General features: G+C 35.9%; 1 protein-coding gene across 2 annotated transcripts in view; it reads right to left on the bottom strand.

The window, feature by feature from the left end:
- LOC149832787 (S-adenosyl-L-methionine-dependent methyltransferases superfamily protein) overlaps window positions 1–17877 on the bottom strand; it is a 50269-nt gene that overhangs the window by 23541 nt on the left and 8851 nt on the right. Inside the window, exon 3 of one of the 2 annotated variants that reach the window (XM_090012588.1) lies at window positions 3194–3273. In XM_090012588.1, coding sequence (XP_089868714.1) covers window positions 3194–3273 — 80 coding nt within the window. Of the gene's footprint in view, window positions 1–3186; window positions 3274–17877 lie in introns of both variants that reach the window. The other variant, XM_090012587.1, reaches the window with a different exon arrangement.

The following is a 17877-nucleotide window of genomic DNA, read 5'->3' on the forward strand; positions in this document are numbered from 1 at the left end:
TTAATTCTTGTTTCTACGGATGAGAAAATCCATGAGAGGATTTTAAAATTTCTCATCTCCCATTCTTCATGCTTTTTGGTGTAGTTTTCAAGAGCCTAGGCTCTTTCTTCGCCTTCAAGGATTTCTATTTCTCCTTTCTCCATCAAGGTTATCCTTGACTCTGGTTCGGGAATCGAACCTTGAACATAACCCCAAAGCCCTTTTCCTTTAATATGAGCCTCCATGTTTCCGGCCCAGACGTGATAGTTGGACCCATTGAGTTTGAAGCCGAGAGAAAAATGAAAGTCTTTTTCACCCATTAGAGAGGAGAGATGATGAAAAAGAATACGTACCACAAAGGATTTTTAGACCTTTCTTGATAGAAGAGTCTTCTAAAATATTGGATGAACAAGCGAATCCACTTTAATCACCAAAAAATTGAGGGCACGCTATTCGAGGCACCCGAAAAAGTGAGAATCCACACGATCTTTTTTTTCTCCAACCTTGTTCTGATACCATGTGAAGAATCCTTGCAAACAATCAAGTTTTCAAATAACTTGATACTTCAAATACTCAATACACAAAATAAATGCACAGTGTATATAAGCTTTACACCACAGAAAAAGTGCAATAAATGCACAGTATTTATAAGCTTAAGGAGACAACTCCTTACTGTAGTACATGCATACAATAGGCTCACATAGCCCTTATTTATAAGCATACTTAAGAGACGTTGGGCTATTCCCAATGGCTCTTATTAGAGACGTTGGGAATCAGCCCAACGTCTATCTTTTTAAAACTGTGTACACAGTTAGTGGCTGACTGTTGTATTCAAAAACATGAATATGCGTAAAATATAGAAATGACTAAAATATCCCTACAGCCAATACAAAAAAGAAATATATATTTTATATATACAAGTAGATGGATACATGTACATATATATAAAATATATATATATATGTATCTTCTTTTATATATATAAAATATATATAGAAAATACATTGTCTTATAAATTACAATTTAACAGTAAAAACCTCATGTTTGTGCTTAAGAAAAAATATCCAACAATATCTAGTGTAATCGTCAACAAAAATCACATAATACGAAAACCCCTCTTTTGATAAAACAAGTGTCGGTCCCCGTACGTCCGAATGGACAATTTCAAATGGTATTGTCGTAAACATAGATCTTTGATTAAAAGATAAACTTCTCATCTTTCCAAGAGTACAACCATTACAAGTGAAATCACTTTTACAAAGATGTTTAACAAAAGGTAAATAAGAAATTTTAACAATATTGGGATGTTCAAGCCTTTTATGCCATACATTAATATCTTTATGTTGGAAAAAAATTCAAAAAGAGTTTTTTGGAATTTGAAGGGAGTCGATATAGTATAGATCTCCCTTCCTAAAGCCTTCCCCAATCAGCCTCTCGGACCGGCGATCCTGTATCCAACATTTATCAGATGAGAATTTTATCACATCTATGATCTGAGAGTTGAGAGACTGAAAGCAAATTTACGTTTAATTTTGGTATAAATCTAATTTTTGGGATAAAAAAAACTTGTTTTTCAAAATTTCCAATTCCTTTGATTTCAAGAGAAGTTTCATCCGCGGTTGAAACAAATGATGGAGAGGAATTTTTTGAATATTCGAAAAAGGAACAAATACTTGGAGACATATGAAAGGAGGCACCCGAATCTAAGAGCCAAGAAATCTTATCGGGAAGAGAGAAAGTTGACATAGCGGCTCCGAAAATTTCTCCCTTGAGAAGAGGTTGAAGCGCTTCCACAATTTGATGCAAAGAGAGAGCTCCATTGGAAGAAGATGAACTTTCTTCCTTTTGGGGTTGGAATGTGGTAGCCATTGCTAGCAACTTCTTCTATTTTGGACAAACCGGTTTGATGAGCCCCGGTTCCTTAAAAACGTGGCACATAATTTTGCTGTAATCTCTTTTTTCGTCTTGCCCACTATTTTCCCTTGCTCGTTGAATTTGATTTTTGAAGTGGGGAGGTTTGTAAGTTCTCAAATTGTTTCCCGGTCTTGAAACGGCATTAACACCTTCGCCTTCTTCTTGGTTGAAAGGTATTGCAAGAATACTTGGGTTATTCTTGCTTATACTCATACGAGTCTCTTCCCCACTTAATTTAGTAATTACATCTTCAAGAGAAGGGAAAGTAAAGGTGGATAGAAGAGAGGATCGTATTTGTTCAAATTCGGGTCTAAGCCCATTTAGAAAGTTGAAAAAACGATCATCTTCTCATTGTTTATGCCTAAGCTCAATGGCTTCACCACTCCATTTGGGCTCAAGCAATGCGAGCTCATCACAAATAGAGGATGTTAATTTATATCTTTCTGTGGACATTGTTATTACTATTGTAGGGATACAAGATTTAATCAAAGAGGAACAGCAATTGGCGGTGACCATATCCAAGTATCTGGTTTTGATATGAGGAAACTTGATGATCAATATGCAAAAACACTAGTGAACTTTGAAATCAGCATTATGCAAATTTACAACAATTAATGTGGGTGAAGCAACTATGTCTGAAAGATTTCTGTTGGTTGATAAATCCAGTTTGTACTGTATCACAATGTTTAAAATCAGGTGGCTAAGTGTTACACATCAGTTAACAAGATTTGAAGTTACAGAAAGTTAATCTTTCTCAAGAATGTTACATACCAGCTAGTTTGATAGATGTTAGGATGGTTGAATCATTTTCTTGTATGGATAAGGGCACCAAGTTGTTAGCTACAATGGGCACTATTAGGTATCCAACATTGTACACTCATCCAGACTTAGCTTATGCATTTTTTATTTGATTGTAGATATAAAACTGATCTTAAGGGTGAACACAAATGGTAATTAATTGTGTCTCTGACATGAATAAAAAAATTGGACATATTTTGGGTGCTTTTAACTTTTCGAGAAAGGAATTTTGATCCCGACACTAAATGGCCCATGTATGTTTATTTTTCCTTGTAGGAGATGCTTTCAAAAGTTTGAACCATTACAGTCATTGAAAAATATCAAAGCGCCTGCATGAATCGGAAAGGGGCTATATATGGAGACCCAAATGATATTTATCAGTTACACTTTAGTATGAAGGCAACAAGCTTTTAGATATTCACATCATAACTTGAAAATAGACCTCTTCGAAATAGCAAGCCAATATAGGTGAAAAGTAACACAAGAATTAAGTACAGCTTACAAACAAGTCCAGTGTTGTCAACATCATGTATGTTAGAGATCTCAAAATCCTGGAGTCCCACACGATATTCTAGCCTTTGGCTGCAATCAAACACTTTGGCTGTTAGCAGCAGCTGATGATGACAGTGAACATACATACATAGGGCCACTAGAATATGAGAACTAGAGTGTGAACCGAGATTTTCATGGGTTTTTTTTTCTTAAATCTGACAGTACAGATGTGATTTACTGTGAAAGATCCTTGCGAACAATCAAGTTTTGAAATAATTTGATACTTCAAATACTCAAGGCATATGATAGCATAAACTAGCATTTAAATGCTTTACACCACAAAAGAAGAGAAGTGCAACAAATGCACTGTTTTTATAAAAGGAGACAAAACCCTTCTCTATGTTATTCAGTTACAAATGGGCTCACAGCCCTTATTTATAAAGCCTGGCGTGGCTGAGTGTTGTACACCTGACTGTACAGGAATACTACATAAAAACGATAAAAATGAAAAGTTACAAAAATAAGAAAAATTAAAAAAAAAAAAAGAATTACAATCATAATAAAAAACATGAATATGCGTAAAAATGTAAAAATGACTAAAATGCCCCTACAGCTAATACAAAAAAGAAATATATATATATATATATATTATTTTATACATATAAAATATATATAAAAAATACATTGTCTTATGAATTACAATTTAGTACCCCCTCAAACTTAGGGCATAATGACCAAAAGTTGGGCAAGAAGAAAGTTGAATCGCGAAGAGCACAAGGATTTCGTGAAGAAATCTGTCAGCTAATATTCTGAAGTTACATATGAAAGATCTATAACTACTTTCAGATATGCTTCTCGGACATAGTAACAATCTATCTCGATGTGTTTTGGTCCGCTAATGAAATGTGTAGTTTTTGGCAATATAAATTGCATTCTTGTTATCACAGCATAGCTTAATGGGTCCTTCTACATTAATCCGCATATCTTCTAGTAGCTGATAAATTCATACAATCTTCACGGTAGTAGTTGTCATGGCTCGATATTCAGCTTCGGTAGAGGATAACGATACCTTTTGTTGTTTCTTACATCTCGATGAGATTAGTGAGTTTCCTAAAAACACACAAAAGCCAATGATGGAGTGACGGTTATTTAGATCACGTTCCCAATCAGAGTCAGTATAAGCTATTAAATTTAATTCAGAGGAAGAGGATAAGAATACTCTCTTATTCAATGATTCATTTATGTTGATGATCCGCAGAATTGCACTCATATGAATGGATGTTGGTGCATGTTAAAATTGGCTTGCAGTATAAACTGCATGTGAAATATCTGGTCTAGTAATATTCAGATACATTAAGGAGCCTACAAGTTGTCTGTAGGGAGTGGGGTCTTTGAGAAGAATATCATCATCAATTTTCATTTTGGTTTCAACTATTGCAGGAGTTTCACAATATTAATCATCTGTAATACCTGACCTGTCAAGAATCTCAGAAGGAAGTTTAGTTTGAGATAAAAAATAACCTTCATATGAATTTGCAACTTTAATTCCCAGAAAGTAGGTCAGAAATCCTAAGTCAGACATTTCAAATTTATCTTTTAAAATAGATTTTATGCTCTTAACTCCTTTAGATTTGCTTTCAGTTATTAGTATATCATCGACATATAGAAGCAATATTACTAGTCCTACGTTGGATTTTCTAACAAATAAAGTGGTGTCAGTAAAACATGAGGAGAAACCATTTTTCAACATTACAGAGTTAAATCTATCATATCAAGCCTTGGGGGCTGGTTTTAGTCCATAAAGTGCTTTCTTGAGACGAAGTACTTTTCCTTTAAAAGTCTTCATTCCTGAAGGAGCATCCATGTACACTTCTTTATTAAAATCGTCATTTAAAATCGTTTTTAACATCCATTTGGTAGATGTTCCATTTTTTGATAGAAACGATGGTAATAAAGCATCTAACAGTAACCATTCGTACAACAGGGGCAAATGTTTCTTCATAGTCAATCATTTATTCTTGACTATATCCTTTGGCTACTAGACGAGCTTTATGTCTTTCAAGAGATCCATCGCATTGGTTTTGACTTTAAACACCCATCTACACCCTATGGTTTTCTTACCCTTAGGAAGATCTTAAAATTCTCAAGTCTTCGTTTTTCTTAGAGCTCTAAGTTCATTGTCCATAGCTTCTATCCATTCAATATTTTTTTTGGCTTCTTCAAAGTTTTTGGGTTCTACATATGAGTGAATGGCACTAAGGCAAGCTCTATATTTAGGTATAAATGAATCATAAGAAATGAACCTAGAAGGGACTTTTCTATGTCTCTTAGTTCTTCGTGAGTTTTCCTCATGTGAAGAGGTAGTTCCACTAGATTCGTTATATTTTTCTATTGCACTTCTAAAACTATTTTTATCTCTATAGGAATATGTGATAGGATCATTAGATGTTCCTTCATCAATATGTTGATAAGTAGGTGGGTGTAATAAAGAGTTATTTTCCTCAACTTCATTATCACTAGAGTCATTATGTGGGAACTCATTATCACTAGCATCATCATTTCTAGATAATAACTTAAATAAAAAGGAATAATCCATATTTTCTTCATGAGGTTCACAACTTTCAAAACCACTAACATTTTTCAGAAAACTCATATTTCTGGACACATATAATTTGTCGTTTTTAATAGCGTAACATCGAAACCCCCTTTGAGTTTCGGAGTAACCAAGAAAAGCACATGTGATAGCTTTTGGTGAAAGCTTGTCATTCTTATCCGTAAAAACAAAACAATTGCATCCAAAAACTCTTAACATATTATAATCAGGTTCTTTTGTGTACAACATTTCAAAAGGCAAAATTTTGTTTAAATTTTTGGATGGAAGCGATTTATGAGATAGACAGATGTGAGAGCTGTCTCGGCCCAAAAAAAAATTGGTATGTTTTGCGAAATAAGAAGTGTTTGAGTAGTTTCAATAATATGTCTATGTTTTCTTTCGGCTAGTCCATTTTGTTGAAGTGCTTTCGGACAAGATTTTTGATAGAAAAATCATTAACTCTCAAGATATCTTTTGAATTCATTTGATAGATATTCTCCTCCAGAGTCAGTTCTAAGAATTTTCAAGTCACCATTAAATTGGTTTTGATCATCATATGATATGGTTTAAATGTCGTAAAAACCTCATGTTTATGCTTAAGAAAAAATATCCAACAATATCTTGTGTAATCGTCAACAAAAATCATATAATACGAAAACCCCCCTTTTGACAAAACAGGTGTCGGTCCCCGTACGTCCGAATGGACAATTTCAAATGGTCTTGTTGTAAACATAGATCTTTGATTAAAAGATAAACTTCTCATCTTTCCAAGAGTACAATCATTACAAGTGAAATCACTTTTACAAAGATGTTTAACAAAAGGTAAATAAGAAATTTTAACAATATTGGGATGTTCAAGCCTTTTATGTCATACATTAATATCTTTATGTTAGACAACATTATAAAAAGAGTTTTTTAAAATTTGAAGGAAGTCGACATAGTATAGATCTCTCTTCCTAAAGCCTTCTCCAATCAACCACCCGGACCGGCGATCCTGTATCCAACATTTTTCAGATGAGAATTTTATATCACATCCATGATCCGAGTGTTGAGAGACTGAAAGCAAATTTAAGTTTAATTTTGATATAAATCTAATTTTTGGGATAAAAAAATATTGTTTTTTAAAAGAAATCAATTCCTTTGATTTCAAGAGAAGTTTCATCCGCGGTTGAAACAAAGGATGGAAAGGAATTTTTTGAATATTGGGAAAAGGAACAAATACTTGGAGACATATAAAAGGAGGCACCCGAATCTAAAAGGCAAGAAGTCTTACTGGGAGGAGAGAAAGTTGACATAGCGGCTTCAAAAAATTTCCCCTTAAGAAGAGGTTGAAGCGCTTACACAATTTGATGCAAAGAGAGAGCTCCATTGGAAGAAGATGAACTTTCTTTCTTTTGGGGTTGGAATATGGTTGCCATTGCTAGCAACTTTTTCTATTTTGGACAAACCCCCATTCCTTACAAAAGTGGCACACAATTTTGCTATAATCTCTTTTTCTGTCTTACCCACTATTTTCTCTTGCTCCTTGATTTTGATTTTTGAAGCGGGGAGGTTTGTAAGTTCTCAAATTGTTTCCCGATCTTGAAATGGCATTAACACCTTCACCTTCTTCTTGGTTGGCAGGTGTTGCAAGAACACTTGGGTTATTTTTGCTTATACCCATACGAGTCTCTTCCCCAATTAATTTAGTAATTACATCTTCAAGAGAAGGGAAAGTAAAGGCAGATAGAAGAGAGGATCGTATTTGTTCAAATTTGGGTCTAAGCCCATTTAGAAAGTTGAAAAAGCGATCATCTTCTAATTGTTTATGCCTAAGCTCAATGGCTTCACTACTCTATTTGGGCTCAAGCATGGCAAGCTCATCTCAAATAGAGGACAACTCCGTGAAATACTCTCTAATAGTCATTTCGCCGGCACAACAAGAACGGCAGGGGGATGTAGAGCCCCCTGCCGACAAAGTGAATGGCAAGGGGACGGAGCATAAGAGAGAGAAGGGTGGTGGCGAAAGAGGGGCCGACGATACTGTCGCCGGGGGCTGAGGTTGTCGAAACTCGGGGGTAGCCGGTGGCTTTCGTCGCCGGCATCCTGCCACCACGAGACGAAGACGAGAGAGGAGGAGAGGAGAGAGAAGGGGGCGAGGGTCTTTGCCCCTCACCCGAGGCGCCTGCATCTTTTAAAAGACGCGGGTTCTCAAGGCTTCGAGATCCCAGGTCCGGGTCAGGCTCGAGTCTGGTTCAGACCCGGATCCGGGCCCGACACAGCAGACCAAACCCCGACACGTGTCCGACACGTGCATGGCACATGTCTGACACGGTTTTTTTTTCAAGGCTTTACAATCGCAATAAGATGAACCATCCTAGGGGAACTCATAAACTGAGTGACCACATGAACAACGTAAGTGATATCTGGTTTGGATATAGTCAAATATATCAAGCTCCCAACTAACTGCCTATATTGTGATGAAGTATGCAGAATTACAAGAACAAAGTGCAAAAGTACATACAAGTCCAAGAGTCGACAACAAGCACAAAAGTGCATAAGCACAAGTCTGCTATGGGACAATACAAAGAGTTAACACAGGGCAATAAAACAAGTAAAAAATATAATGTTTATTGAATATATGCTTGTGAAAAAGCATATAAAGAATAAGATGATAAGATCCCCAAACAAGAGAGGAAAACCGTTGGGAGCTCCCAACGACTCTATGGTCTAAGAGCCCCTAATGGTTCCCTAATTATATTAGTATGAAAATAAAAAAGCAAAAATAATAAAAAGGAAAAATATTGTTTTAATAAACAATATTTATTGTATGTGAAAGGACATAAATGCCCTTATAAGGCATTTCACTATTACAAGACTGAAAAATAAATATATGAATATATGTATATGTACATAAGTATATATACACACATACATATGTTTTAACACCCCCTTCAAACTTACAGCGATGTAACCGAAAGTTTGTTAAGGAGAAATATAAACTTAGGAGCAGGAGGGGCTTTGGTGAAAATATCAGCGAGCTGATACTCTCATATGACATACGACAACTCAATGGTCTCTATCTGATATTCATCACGAACATAATGACAATCCATTTCAATGTGTTTGGTTCGCTCATGGAAGGTGTGGTTGCTTGCAATATAAATTGCACTCTTATTATTGCAACACATCTTCGAAGGTTTTGAGATTATTGTCCCCATATCTCTGACGAGACTTCTTAGCCACATAAGCTCCATAGTTGTTATAGAAATTGTTAAAATATGTTGTACATATATATATTTATATATATAGATCACGACACATACACATATATATATTAATTATATATATGTCTATGTGTCTATCTACATATATAAATATATATATATATATTTATATCTTTTGTAAATAGACCCATATAGGGGTAAAACAGTCTTTTTACTTCTTATCGCATATTGTATTTTTTCTCCTTTTCTTTTATTTCTTTTTTTTCTTTCTTTTTTATTTTCTTTATTCTTTTCCTTTTCCTCCTTGGAATGGGCCCCACCTAGGGGGACGTTGGAGCATCCAACGGTCATATTTATGACCGTTGGAAGGGCTCCAACGTCCCTCTAGGAGCCCTTCCAAGGCCTCCTCTTTTGTCTATAAATAAAGGGGTTTCTCCCCATTGTAGAGAATGCTTCTTTGAAGCCTTTTGAGTGGAATATATATTTTTCCTCTTCTTTTGGGTGCCTTACCACTTTAAGTGGTTGTGTTGTTCTTTTGCCCATTAGTGGCTATTTGTGTATGTGCGTGCTCTCTTGTTTTGCTCTTGGAGACTTCATCCGGCACTTCATTACATGGTATCAGAGCCTTGGTTGATAAAGCTTCATCGGATCTTCTTTTGACAAGTAATATCCTTCTCTTTCGTGCATTTATATTCCTCTTCTACAAATGGCCAACAAGGATGCAAAAATCGACCTCTCATTCAAATTGGATGGGACCAATTATCGCATGTGGGCGGCCGCCATGGAAAACAATCTCAAAGGTAAAAAACTTTGGGGTTATGTATGTGGAACCATTCCGGAACCACAATTGAAGTTGACTAAGTTTGAAGGTAATGAGGAAAAAGCTTTGAACGAAGAGGAAAAAGAGAAGGCTATTCTTGATTACTCTTCTAAATTAGAAGATTGGGAAAGTGAGCATGCTAAAATTTTAGCATGGTTCATGAACAATGTTGAATTAAAGATTTGTGCAAATCTCGCCAAATTCAAGAAGGCTAATGAAGCTTGGTTCTTTATGAAAGGCATGTACACTCAAAGAGACCTTGCTAGGCATTTCTTCCTACAAGAAAAGGTAAGAGCTACTAAACAAGGTGATATGAGTATTAGGGACTACTATAGTGCCCTATCCTCTTTATGGGATGAACTTGTCCTTCTCGAACCCCAATGGGAGGGTAGTGCTATTGCTATGAGGCAAGAGCAAATGGAAAAAGAAAGTTTTTTCCAATTTATTCATGGGCTTCGCCCCAAATTTGAGCAACTTAGAGGATCCCTTCTCCATAGGGCCTCTACTCCTCTAAGTGATATTTTGGCCGACTTATGTCAAGAAGAGACTCGTTTGGCATTAAAACGAGATGTTGATGAAGTTCATGCTGTATCTAGACCCGGCAACAATGTAAGGCCATACAAACCACCTCATTTCTTCAAAAATAATGGTGGTGGAGGAAGGAAAATCATTTGCCATAATTGTAATGAACCGGGCCATATTCGTCCGGATTGCCCAAGATTTAAAAAGGTGGCCTCCGTTGGTGAAGTTCCTCCAAATGAAGACTCAAAGAAAGATGGTGACATAAAAGAGTCTCTTGCTCATCTTACCGAAACTCTTCAACAATTCATGAAGATGAGCTCCTCTCAGTTTTCTTCTACACCATCCACTTCCGGCGCCGCTATCTCCTCCTTCCCAGGTATGACCTCTTGGATTCTTGATTCGGGTGCCTCCTTTCATATGACTCTGAATGCATCACTCTTATCAAAAACAAGTCTCAACAAATTTAAATCTTTTGTCTCCACTGCCGATGGAACATCCTTGGATGTTGAAGGCATTGGGAATCTTGAGAAAATTTATAATGAAAACAAAGAATTTTTTGTTCCCAAAATTCGAATTATTCCAAAACTTAATTTAAATCTATTTTCCGTTTCCCAAATTACCGATTTTGAATGTAATGTCACTTTTTCACCTACCCATTGCTATGTGCAGGATCTCCGGTCCGGGAAGCGGATTGGGCAAGGCCATAGAAGAGGGGATCTTTATTATATGGATTTTTTGTCATTGCCAACCAAATCATTTTGTAATCATGTTCAATCCAAAGATATTGAGACTTGGCATAAAAGACTTGGACATCCTAGTGTTTCTAAATTGTATCTCTTTCCTTTTTTGGAAAAATTTTGTAATACAAATACATTCACATGCAATGACTGTATCCTTGGAAAAATTCATTCGCTTCCGTATTCTCATAGTAATTTTGTGTCAAAAAGACCTTTTGAACTTGTGCATTCCGATGTATGGGGACCGGCACCCGTTCTGTCCAAGGGAGGCTACTCTTACTATGTTAGTTTTGTTGATGACTTTACTAGATATACATGGGTATACATTATTAAAAATAAATCCGATGTCTTTAATAATTTTAAAGAATTTCATATTCTTATTCAAAACCAATTTCAAAACAATATAGCTATATTTAGATCCGACTCTGGAGGAGAATACATGTCTAAAGATTTTCAAAAAATTATTTCAAAACAAATGGAATTTTACATCAACGATCTTGTCCTAAAACCCCACAACAAAATGGTCTTGCGGAAAGAAAACATAGACATTTAATTGAAACTACAAGAACACTTTTTGTTTCTAAAAATGTTCCTAAAAACTTTTGGGCCGAAGCGCTTCTTACCGCAACATATTTAATCAATCGTATGCCCTCTGCTTCTTTAAAAAATGTATCACCTTTTGAAAAATTATTCAAAATTACTCCAGATTTTAATAGATTAAGGATATTTGGATGTAAATGTTTTGTGCTTGTTCAAGGACAAGATAAACTATCACCTAAAGCTATTGAATGTGCATTCATTGGATATGGTGAAAATAAAAAAGGTTATAGATGCTATGACACTCGAAATAATAAACTCTATATATCAAGAAATGTAAATTTTCTTGAAGAACAAAATGGATTTGATGTTCACACATCTAGAGAAAACCTTGACTATTCCTTCCTATTTGATCTTGCTCCTAGAATTGAAACACCAGATGCAAGTACTTGCGATAATACTTGTGATGGCATCTCCCATCATAATGATATACTTCAGCATGGTAATGATTCTCAAGTTGAGAATCTTAATGAAATGAATGTATATACCCGGCGGTCAGGAATTGAACATCAACCTGCTCTTGAAAGATATTCTCAAGATCTCTCATTAGAAGAACCTATTAATGCACCTAGGAGATCTTCTCGTAATAGTAGACCTCCACAAAAATTTGTATCTTATGAATCTTTCTCACCTAATTATAGGGCTTGTCTCATGTTAATTCATTCATATCATGAGCCTACTTCCTTTAAAGAAGCTAAAGATCATCCACATTGGATTGAAGCAATGAAAGTTGAATTAGAGGCTCTTAACAAAGCTCAAACTTGGAGTATTATTCCCCAACCATCAGGAAAAAAGGCAATTGGGTGTAGATGGGTATATAAAGTTAAAACCAAGTGTGATGGATCTCTTGAGAGATACAAGCTCGTTTGGTTGCAAAAGGCTATGCCCAAGAATATGGAATTGATTATGAGGAAACCTTTGCTCCCGTAGCTAGGATGACTATTGTGAGAACTTTAATTGCCTTAGCCTCCATTAAACAATGGCCTATATATCAACTTGACGTTAAAAACGCTTTTTTAAATGGAAATTTATATGAAGAAGTGCTTATGGATCCTCCGCCAGGTCTTGAAATTGGTAAAGAAAATATTCTAAAGTTAAATAAAGCTCTCTATGGTCTTAAACAAGCACCTAAAGCTTGGTATGATCTTTTTAGCAAAGTAGTTCTTGATAATGTTTTCTCCTCATGTTATACTGATACTGCTTTGTTTGTTAAAAATTCTAATGATCACATTACAATTCTGTTATTATATGTTGATGACATGATTATCACAGGTAATGATAAGAGAGGTATTAACCTTATTAAGAATATTCTCAAAGAAAATTTTGATATGTCTGATCTTGGTTATCTAAGATATTTTTTAGGAATTGAAGTTGCATACTCTCCCAAAGGGTATGTCCTCTCTCAGATGAAGCTTGCCTCCGACATTATTGACAGATCTGGACTGACTGATGACAAGAAGGTGGAGACGCTAGAAATAATCAATGCCAAGATGAGAGCTAGTGATGGCACTCCTTTAGCTGATCCCACACCTTATCGTCAATTGATTGGGTCGCTCACATACTTATCCATCACTAGGCCCGATATTTCTCATGCAGTTCATAGTGCAAGTCAATTTCAGACTGCTCCCTCCACCATTCACATGGCTGCTGTCATGAGAATTATCAGATATCTGAAAGGCACCATAACAAAAGGATTATTCTTACCCTCTTCTTCACCTCTTACTTTACTTGCTTATACTGACTCTGATTGGGGTGGTAACCCCGATGATCGTATTTCTACCACAGGGTACTGTGTGTTTCTTGGAGAGTCACTTATCTCTTGGAGGTGTAAGAAGCAACAGAAAGTTTCACTCTCTTCTACTGAAGCAGAGTATCGTGCGATGGCCACTACCACCACGGAGATCGTATGGTTAAGAAGTTTGCTTAAAGATATGGGAGTCTCATTCTCAACTCCCTCAAAGCTGTGCTGCGACAACAAGAGCTCTATCTACATTGCCAACAATCACACCTTTCATGAAAGAACAAAGCACATTGAGATGGATTGCCATTATGTTCGTGATGAGTTCCTACGAGGCACCATTCAATTGCCTTATGTTCCAACCGAGTACCAGTTGGCGGACTTCTTCACCAAAGCTTTGCCATCGCCTCGTTTCTTCTTTCTCCTTAGCAAACTCTCGGTGATCTCACCGTGTGTTTGAGGGGGGGTGTTAAAATATGTTGTACATATATATATTTATATATATAGATCACGACACATACACATATATATATTAATTATATATATGTCTATGTGTCTATCTACATATATAAATATATATATATATATTTATATCTTTTGTAAATAGACCCATATAGGGGTAAAACAATCTTTTTACTTCTTATCACATATTGTATTTTTTCTCCTTTTCTTTTATTTCCTTTTTTTCTTTCTTTTTTATTTTCTTTATTCTTTTCCTTTTCCTCCTTGGAATGGGCCCCACCTAGGGGGACGTTGGAGCATCCAACGGTCATATTTATGACCGTTGGAGCATCCAACGGTCATATTTATGACCGTTGGAAGGGCTCCAACGTCCCTCTAGGAGCCCTTCCAAGGCCTCCTCTTTTGTCTATAAATAAAGGGGTTTCTCCCCATTGTAGAGAATGCTTCTTTGAAGCCTTTTGAGTGGAATATATATTTTTCCTCTTCTTTTGGGTGCCTTACCACTTTAAGTGGTTGTGTTGTTCTTTTGCCCATTAGTGGCTATTTGTGTATGTGTGTGCTCTCTTGTTTTGCTCTTGGAGACTTCATCCGGCACTTCATTACAGAAATCACACGATATTCAGCTTCTGTTGAAGACAAACATACTTTTTGTTGCTGCTTGCATCTCTACGAAATCAAAGTCACATAAAAATACACAAAAACTAGTGACATTGAAACTTTGCAGAATTTTGAGGCCTTGTATTAGAGCTTCATACTCGGCCATATTATTTGTGCATTGGAAACCAAGCTTGAGAGAATAAGGGATCATTTCCTTTTCTGGAGTGATTAACAGGACTCTGATCCCTATGCCAGACATATTTTTAGAGCCATCGAAGAATAGATTCCAAACTGGAGACTATTGGATACTGCAGATGTGCTTATCAGGAAAATCATCCTCTGCTTTAATTTCTTCTGTCAAATAAAAATTTGTCAATTGATCTGCGATCGCTTGGCCTTTAATTGACTTTTGAGAGACATACTGCAAGTCATTGGTCAAGGCCCTTTTTTGAATATAGTACTTATGGGACAAGTCTCTTAAAGTGTACATTTTTTCAAGATATTGCCATGGTTAAGAGGCTTTTTTGAATTTGATAATGTTGGCATTGATTCTTGTCTCAACGGATGAGAAGATCCATGATAGGATTTTAAAATTTCTCACCTCTCATTTTTCATGTTTCTTACTATAGTCTTCAAGCGCTTTGATTCTCTCTTCACCTTCAAGAATCTTTATTTCTCCTCTTTCTACCAAAGTAATCATTGGTTCCGGTTCCGATTCCGGTTCTGGTATTGAGCCTTGGACATATCCCCAAAATCCTTTACCCTTAATATGGGCTTCCATATTTCCGGCCCAAACATGATAATTTGAGCCATTGAGTTTGAACCCAAAAGAGAAGTGAGTATTTTTCTCCCATTTTGAGAAGAAAGGAATATAGAGTGAAAAAGATCTTACCACATACGAGTCTTTAGAGCTTAATGTGGTATGATTCTCTCGATATATATTGCAAGAAGTCTCCACACCAAAAATCAAGAGAAAGGTAGGTGCACGCTTTTCGAGACACACGATCTTCTTCCATAATCACCTTTCTTCTTCAATAATAACCTTGCTTTGATACCATGTGAAAAATCCTTGCAAACAATCAAGTTTTCAAATAACTTGATACTTCAAATACTCAAAACATATGATAGCATTTAAATGCTTTACACCACAAAAAAAGAGAAGTGCAACAAATGCACAGTTTTTATAAACGTAAGGAGACAAAACCCCTCTCTATGTTATTCAGTTACAAATGGGCTCACAACCCTTATTTATAAAGTCTGGCAACTCTTAAAGAGTCGTTGGGCTATTCCCAACGGCTCTAACTGTGTACAACAGTCAGTGGCTGACTGTTGTACACTGTCCTACTGATTGTGTACAGAAATAGTACATAAAAAAAGATAAAAATGAAAAGTTATAAAAATAAAAAAATTTAAAAAGGAAGAATTACAATCATATTCAAAAACATGAATATGCATAAAATGTAGAAATGACTAAAATACCCCTACAACTAATACAAGAAAGAAATATTATATATATATAAGTAGATGGATACATGTACATATATATGAAATATATATGTATATGTATCTTCTTTTATACATATAAAATATATATAGAAAATACACTGTCTTATAAATTACAATTTAACAATTTACATGCTCGGTTTTAAAGGGACCAGATCCTGAATCATCCAATTGTAATACATAAGTGTAGACACCCAATTTTTCATGATGCCCAAATGCTAACATCCTTGGGAACACACTTTCTCAGGTTCTAAAGCAGAAATCCCAAAACCTAATCATTTTCTACCCTAGTTTAGGGAAAGCCTCAAAAAGTAATGTATTATCCTTAGAATTTTAGGAAAATCTCACCAAAAATGTCAAAAACACCCAAAATAAAAAAAAATCCCAATTTTCAGGCTTTGTTGTCCAGCATCTTGGACGGCAAATAGATTTGTCGTCTGGTCCATTGGACAACAAATTTCCCAATTTTTAGGTCTTGTCGTCTGGCACATTGGACGGCAAATAGGTTTTCCATCTGATTCATTGAACGGCAAACATGTTTGTCATCCAATCCTTAGACGGCAAACAGGTTGTTGTCCGTACCCTTGGACGGCAAACAGGTTGCCATCCGTACCCTTGGACGACAAACAAGTTTGCCATCCGTTACCTGAGACGGCAAAGTGTTTTGTCATCCAGTCCCTAGGATGGCAAAGTAGTTTGTCGACCCGTCCGAGACGACAATACACTTTTTCGACTATTCCGGGGACGTCAATCCAACTTTGTCGCCCATCCCATCGAATGTAGGGATAAGTCTTAAGAGATGTGTCTCTATCCTACTTAAACTTCTCATGTGAGTTTCCCAAGCAAGACTCTTCTTGTATGAGCTTTATCTCCTCTTTGGAATAAGCACGAATCCATTTGGGTTGAATTGGAATCCAAAAAAAAACCTTGATTTGTATCATGTCCTTGATTCCTATAAATAGGGGTTGACCCCTAAAACCTGGAGGATCAGGAAATCCTTTGTCTGAGTGCTGGCCTTAGAGAGAATGCATACCTTAGCCTTGTCCTCACTCTATCCCTCTTTAGTCCTGAATCCTAAAATATCATACCTATGCGGAGGAGTTACCGAAATCATTGCCTCAACCATCGTACATACGCGAAGGTGCAACCAGACCGAGGAGGAGTCGCTCCTAAATCATCATACATGCCCCAGGAATGAGCCTAGGCCAGAAAAAGACTGCCCATTGAAGCCCAAAAGATAGATGGACCCCGAGCTTGAAAAAGGTAATTTTCAAATCCATTTGGTTGTTTATTATTTTTATTTTGGTTTTTATATTTATTTTTTATTAGTCATTCCATAAGTGCTTAAGTACCCTATTGAATTGAATTGTGTATTTCATTTCAGGGGGAGTTTGGACTTTGAATCCTTATTTTCCTGATAGTAAACTTTGACTTGCAAAGGTCGAACCTACTTCTACTTTACCTTCTTGAGGAGGACGATCGAGGCTTGAAACAAGCATCAGACATCTTTTAATCAATTTTGGAAAAAGGTTTTGCGAAATCCAAGTGAGTGCGTATTTATTTTATCGCAAATTTTTTGTTAACAATAAGCAGAAATTTTTAAGGCTTGAAAATCGATGGCTCTGAATTTTGTAAATATTCAAGCATCCAAAAAATCATGTTTTTTTGTTTAAAAAGCATGATGAACAGTCGATTCCAAGAAAATTGACCTTGTTGAATGCATCTACAAGATCAAATTTTAAAAAAAAACATCAAAAATGCCTAGTTCATACTCTAATTCTAATATTTCCAGTTCTCTTCTAGTGGCCCTATATATATATATATATATATATATATATATATATAGAGAGAGAGAGAGAGAGAGAGAGACTCAAGATATTATAGAATTTTTTTATCTCAAGAAAATCATATATAAAAAT

The sequence above is a fragment of the Nuphar pumila genome, chromosome 7, assembly GCF_984573655.1.
Source record: "Nuphar pumila chromosome 7, dmNupPumi1.hap1.1, whole genome shotgun sequence".
Classification (NCBI taxonomy): Eukaryota; Viridiplantae; Streptophyta; class Magnoliopsida; order Nymphaeales; family Nymphaeaceae; genus Nuphar; species Nuphar pumila.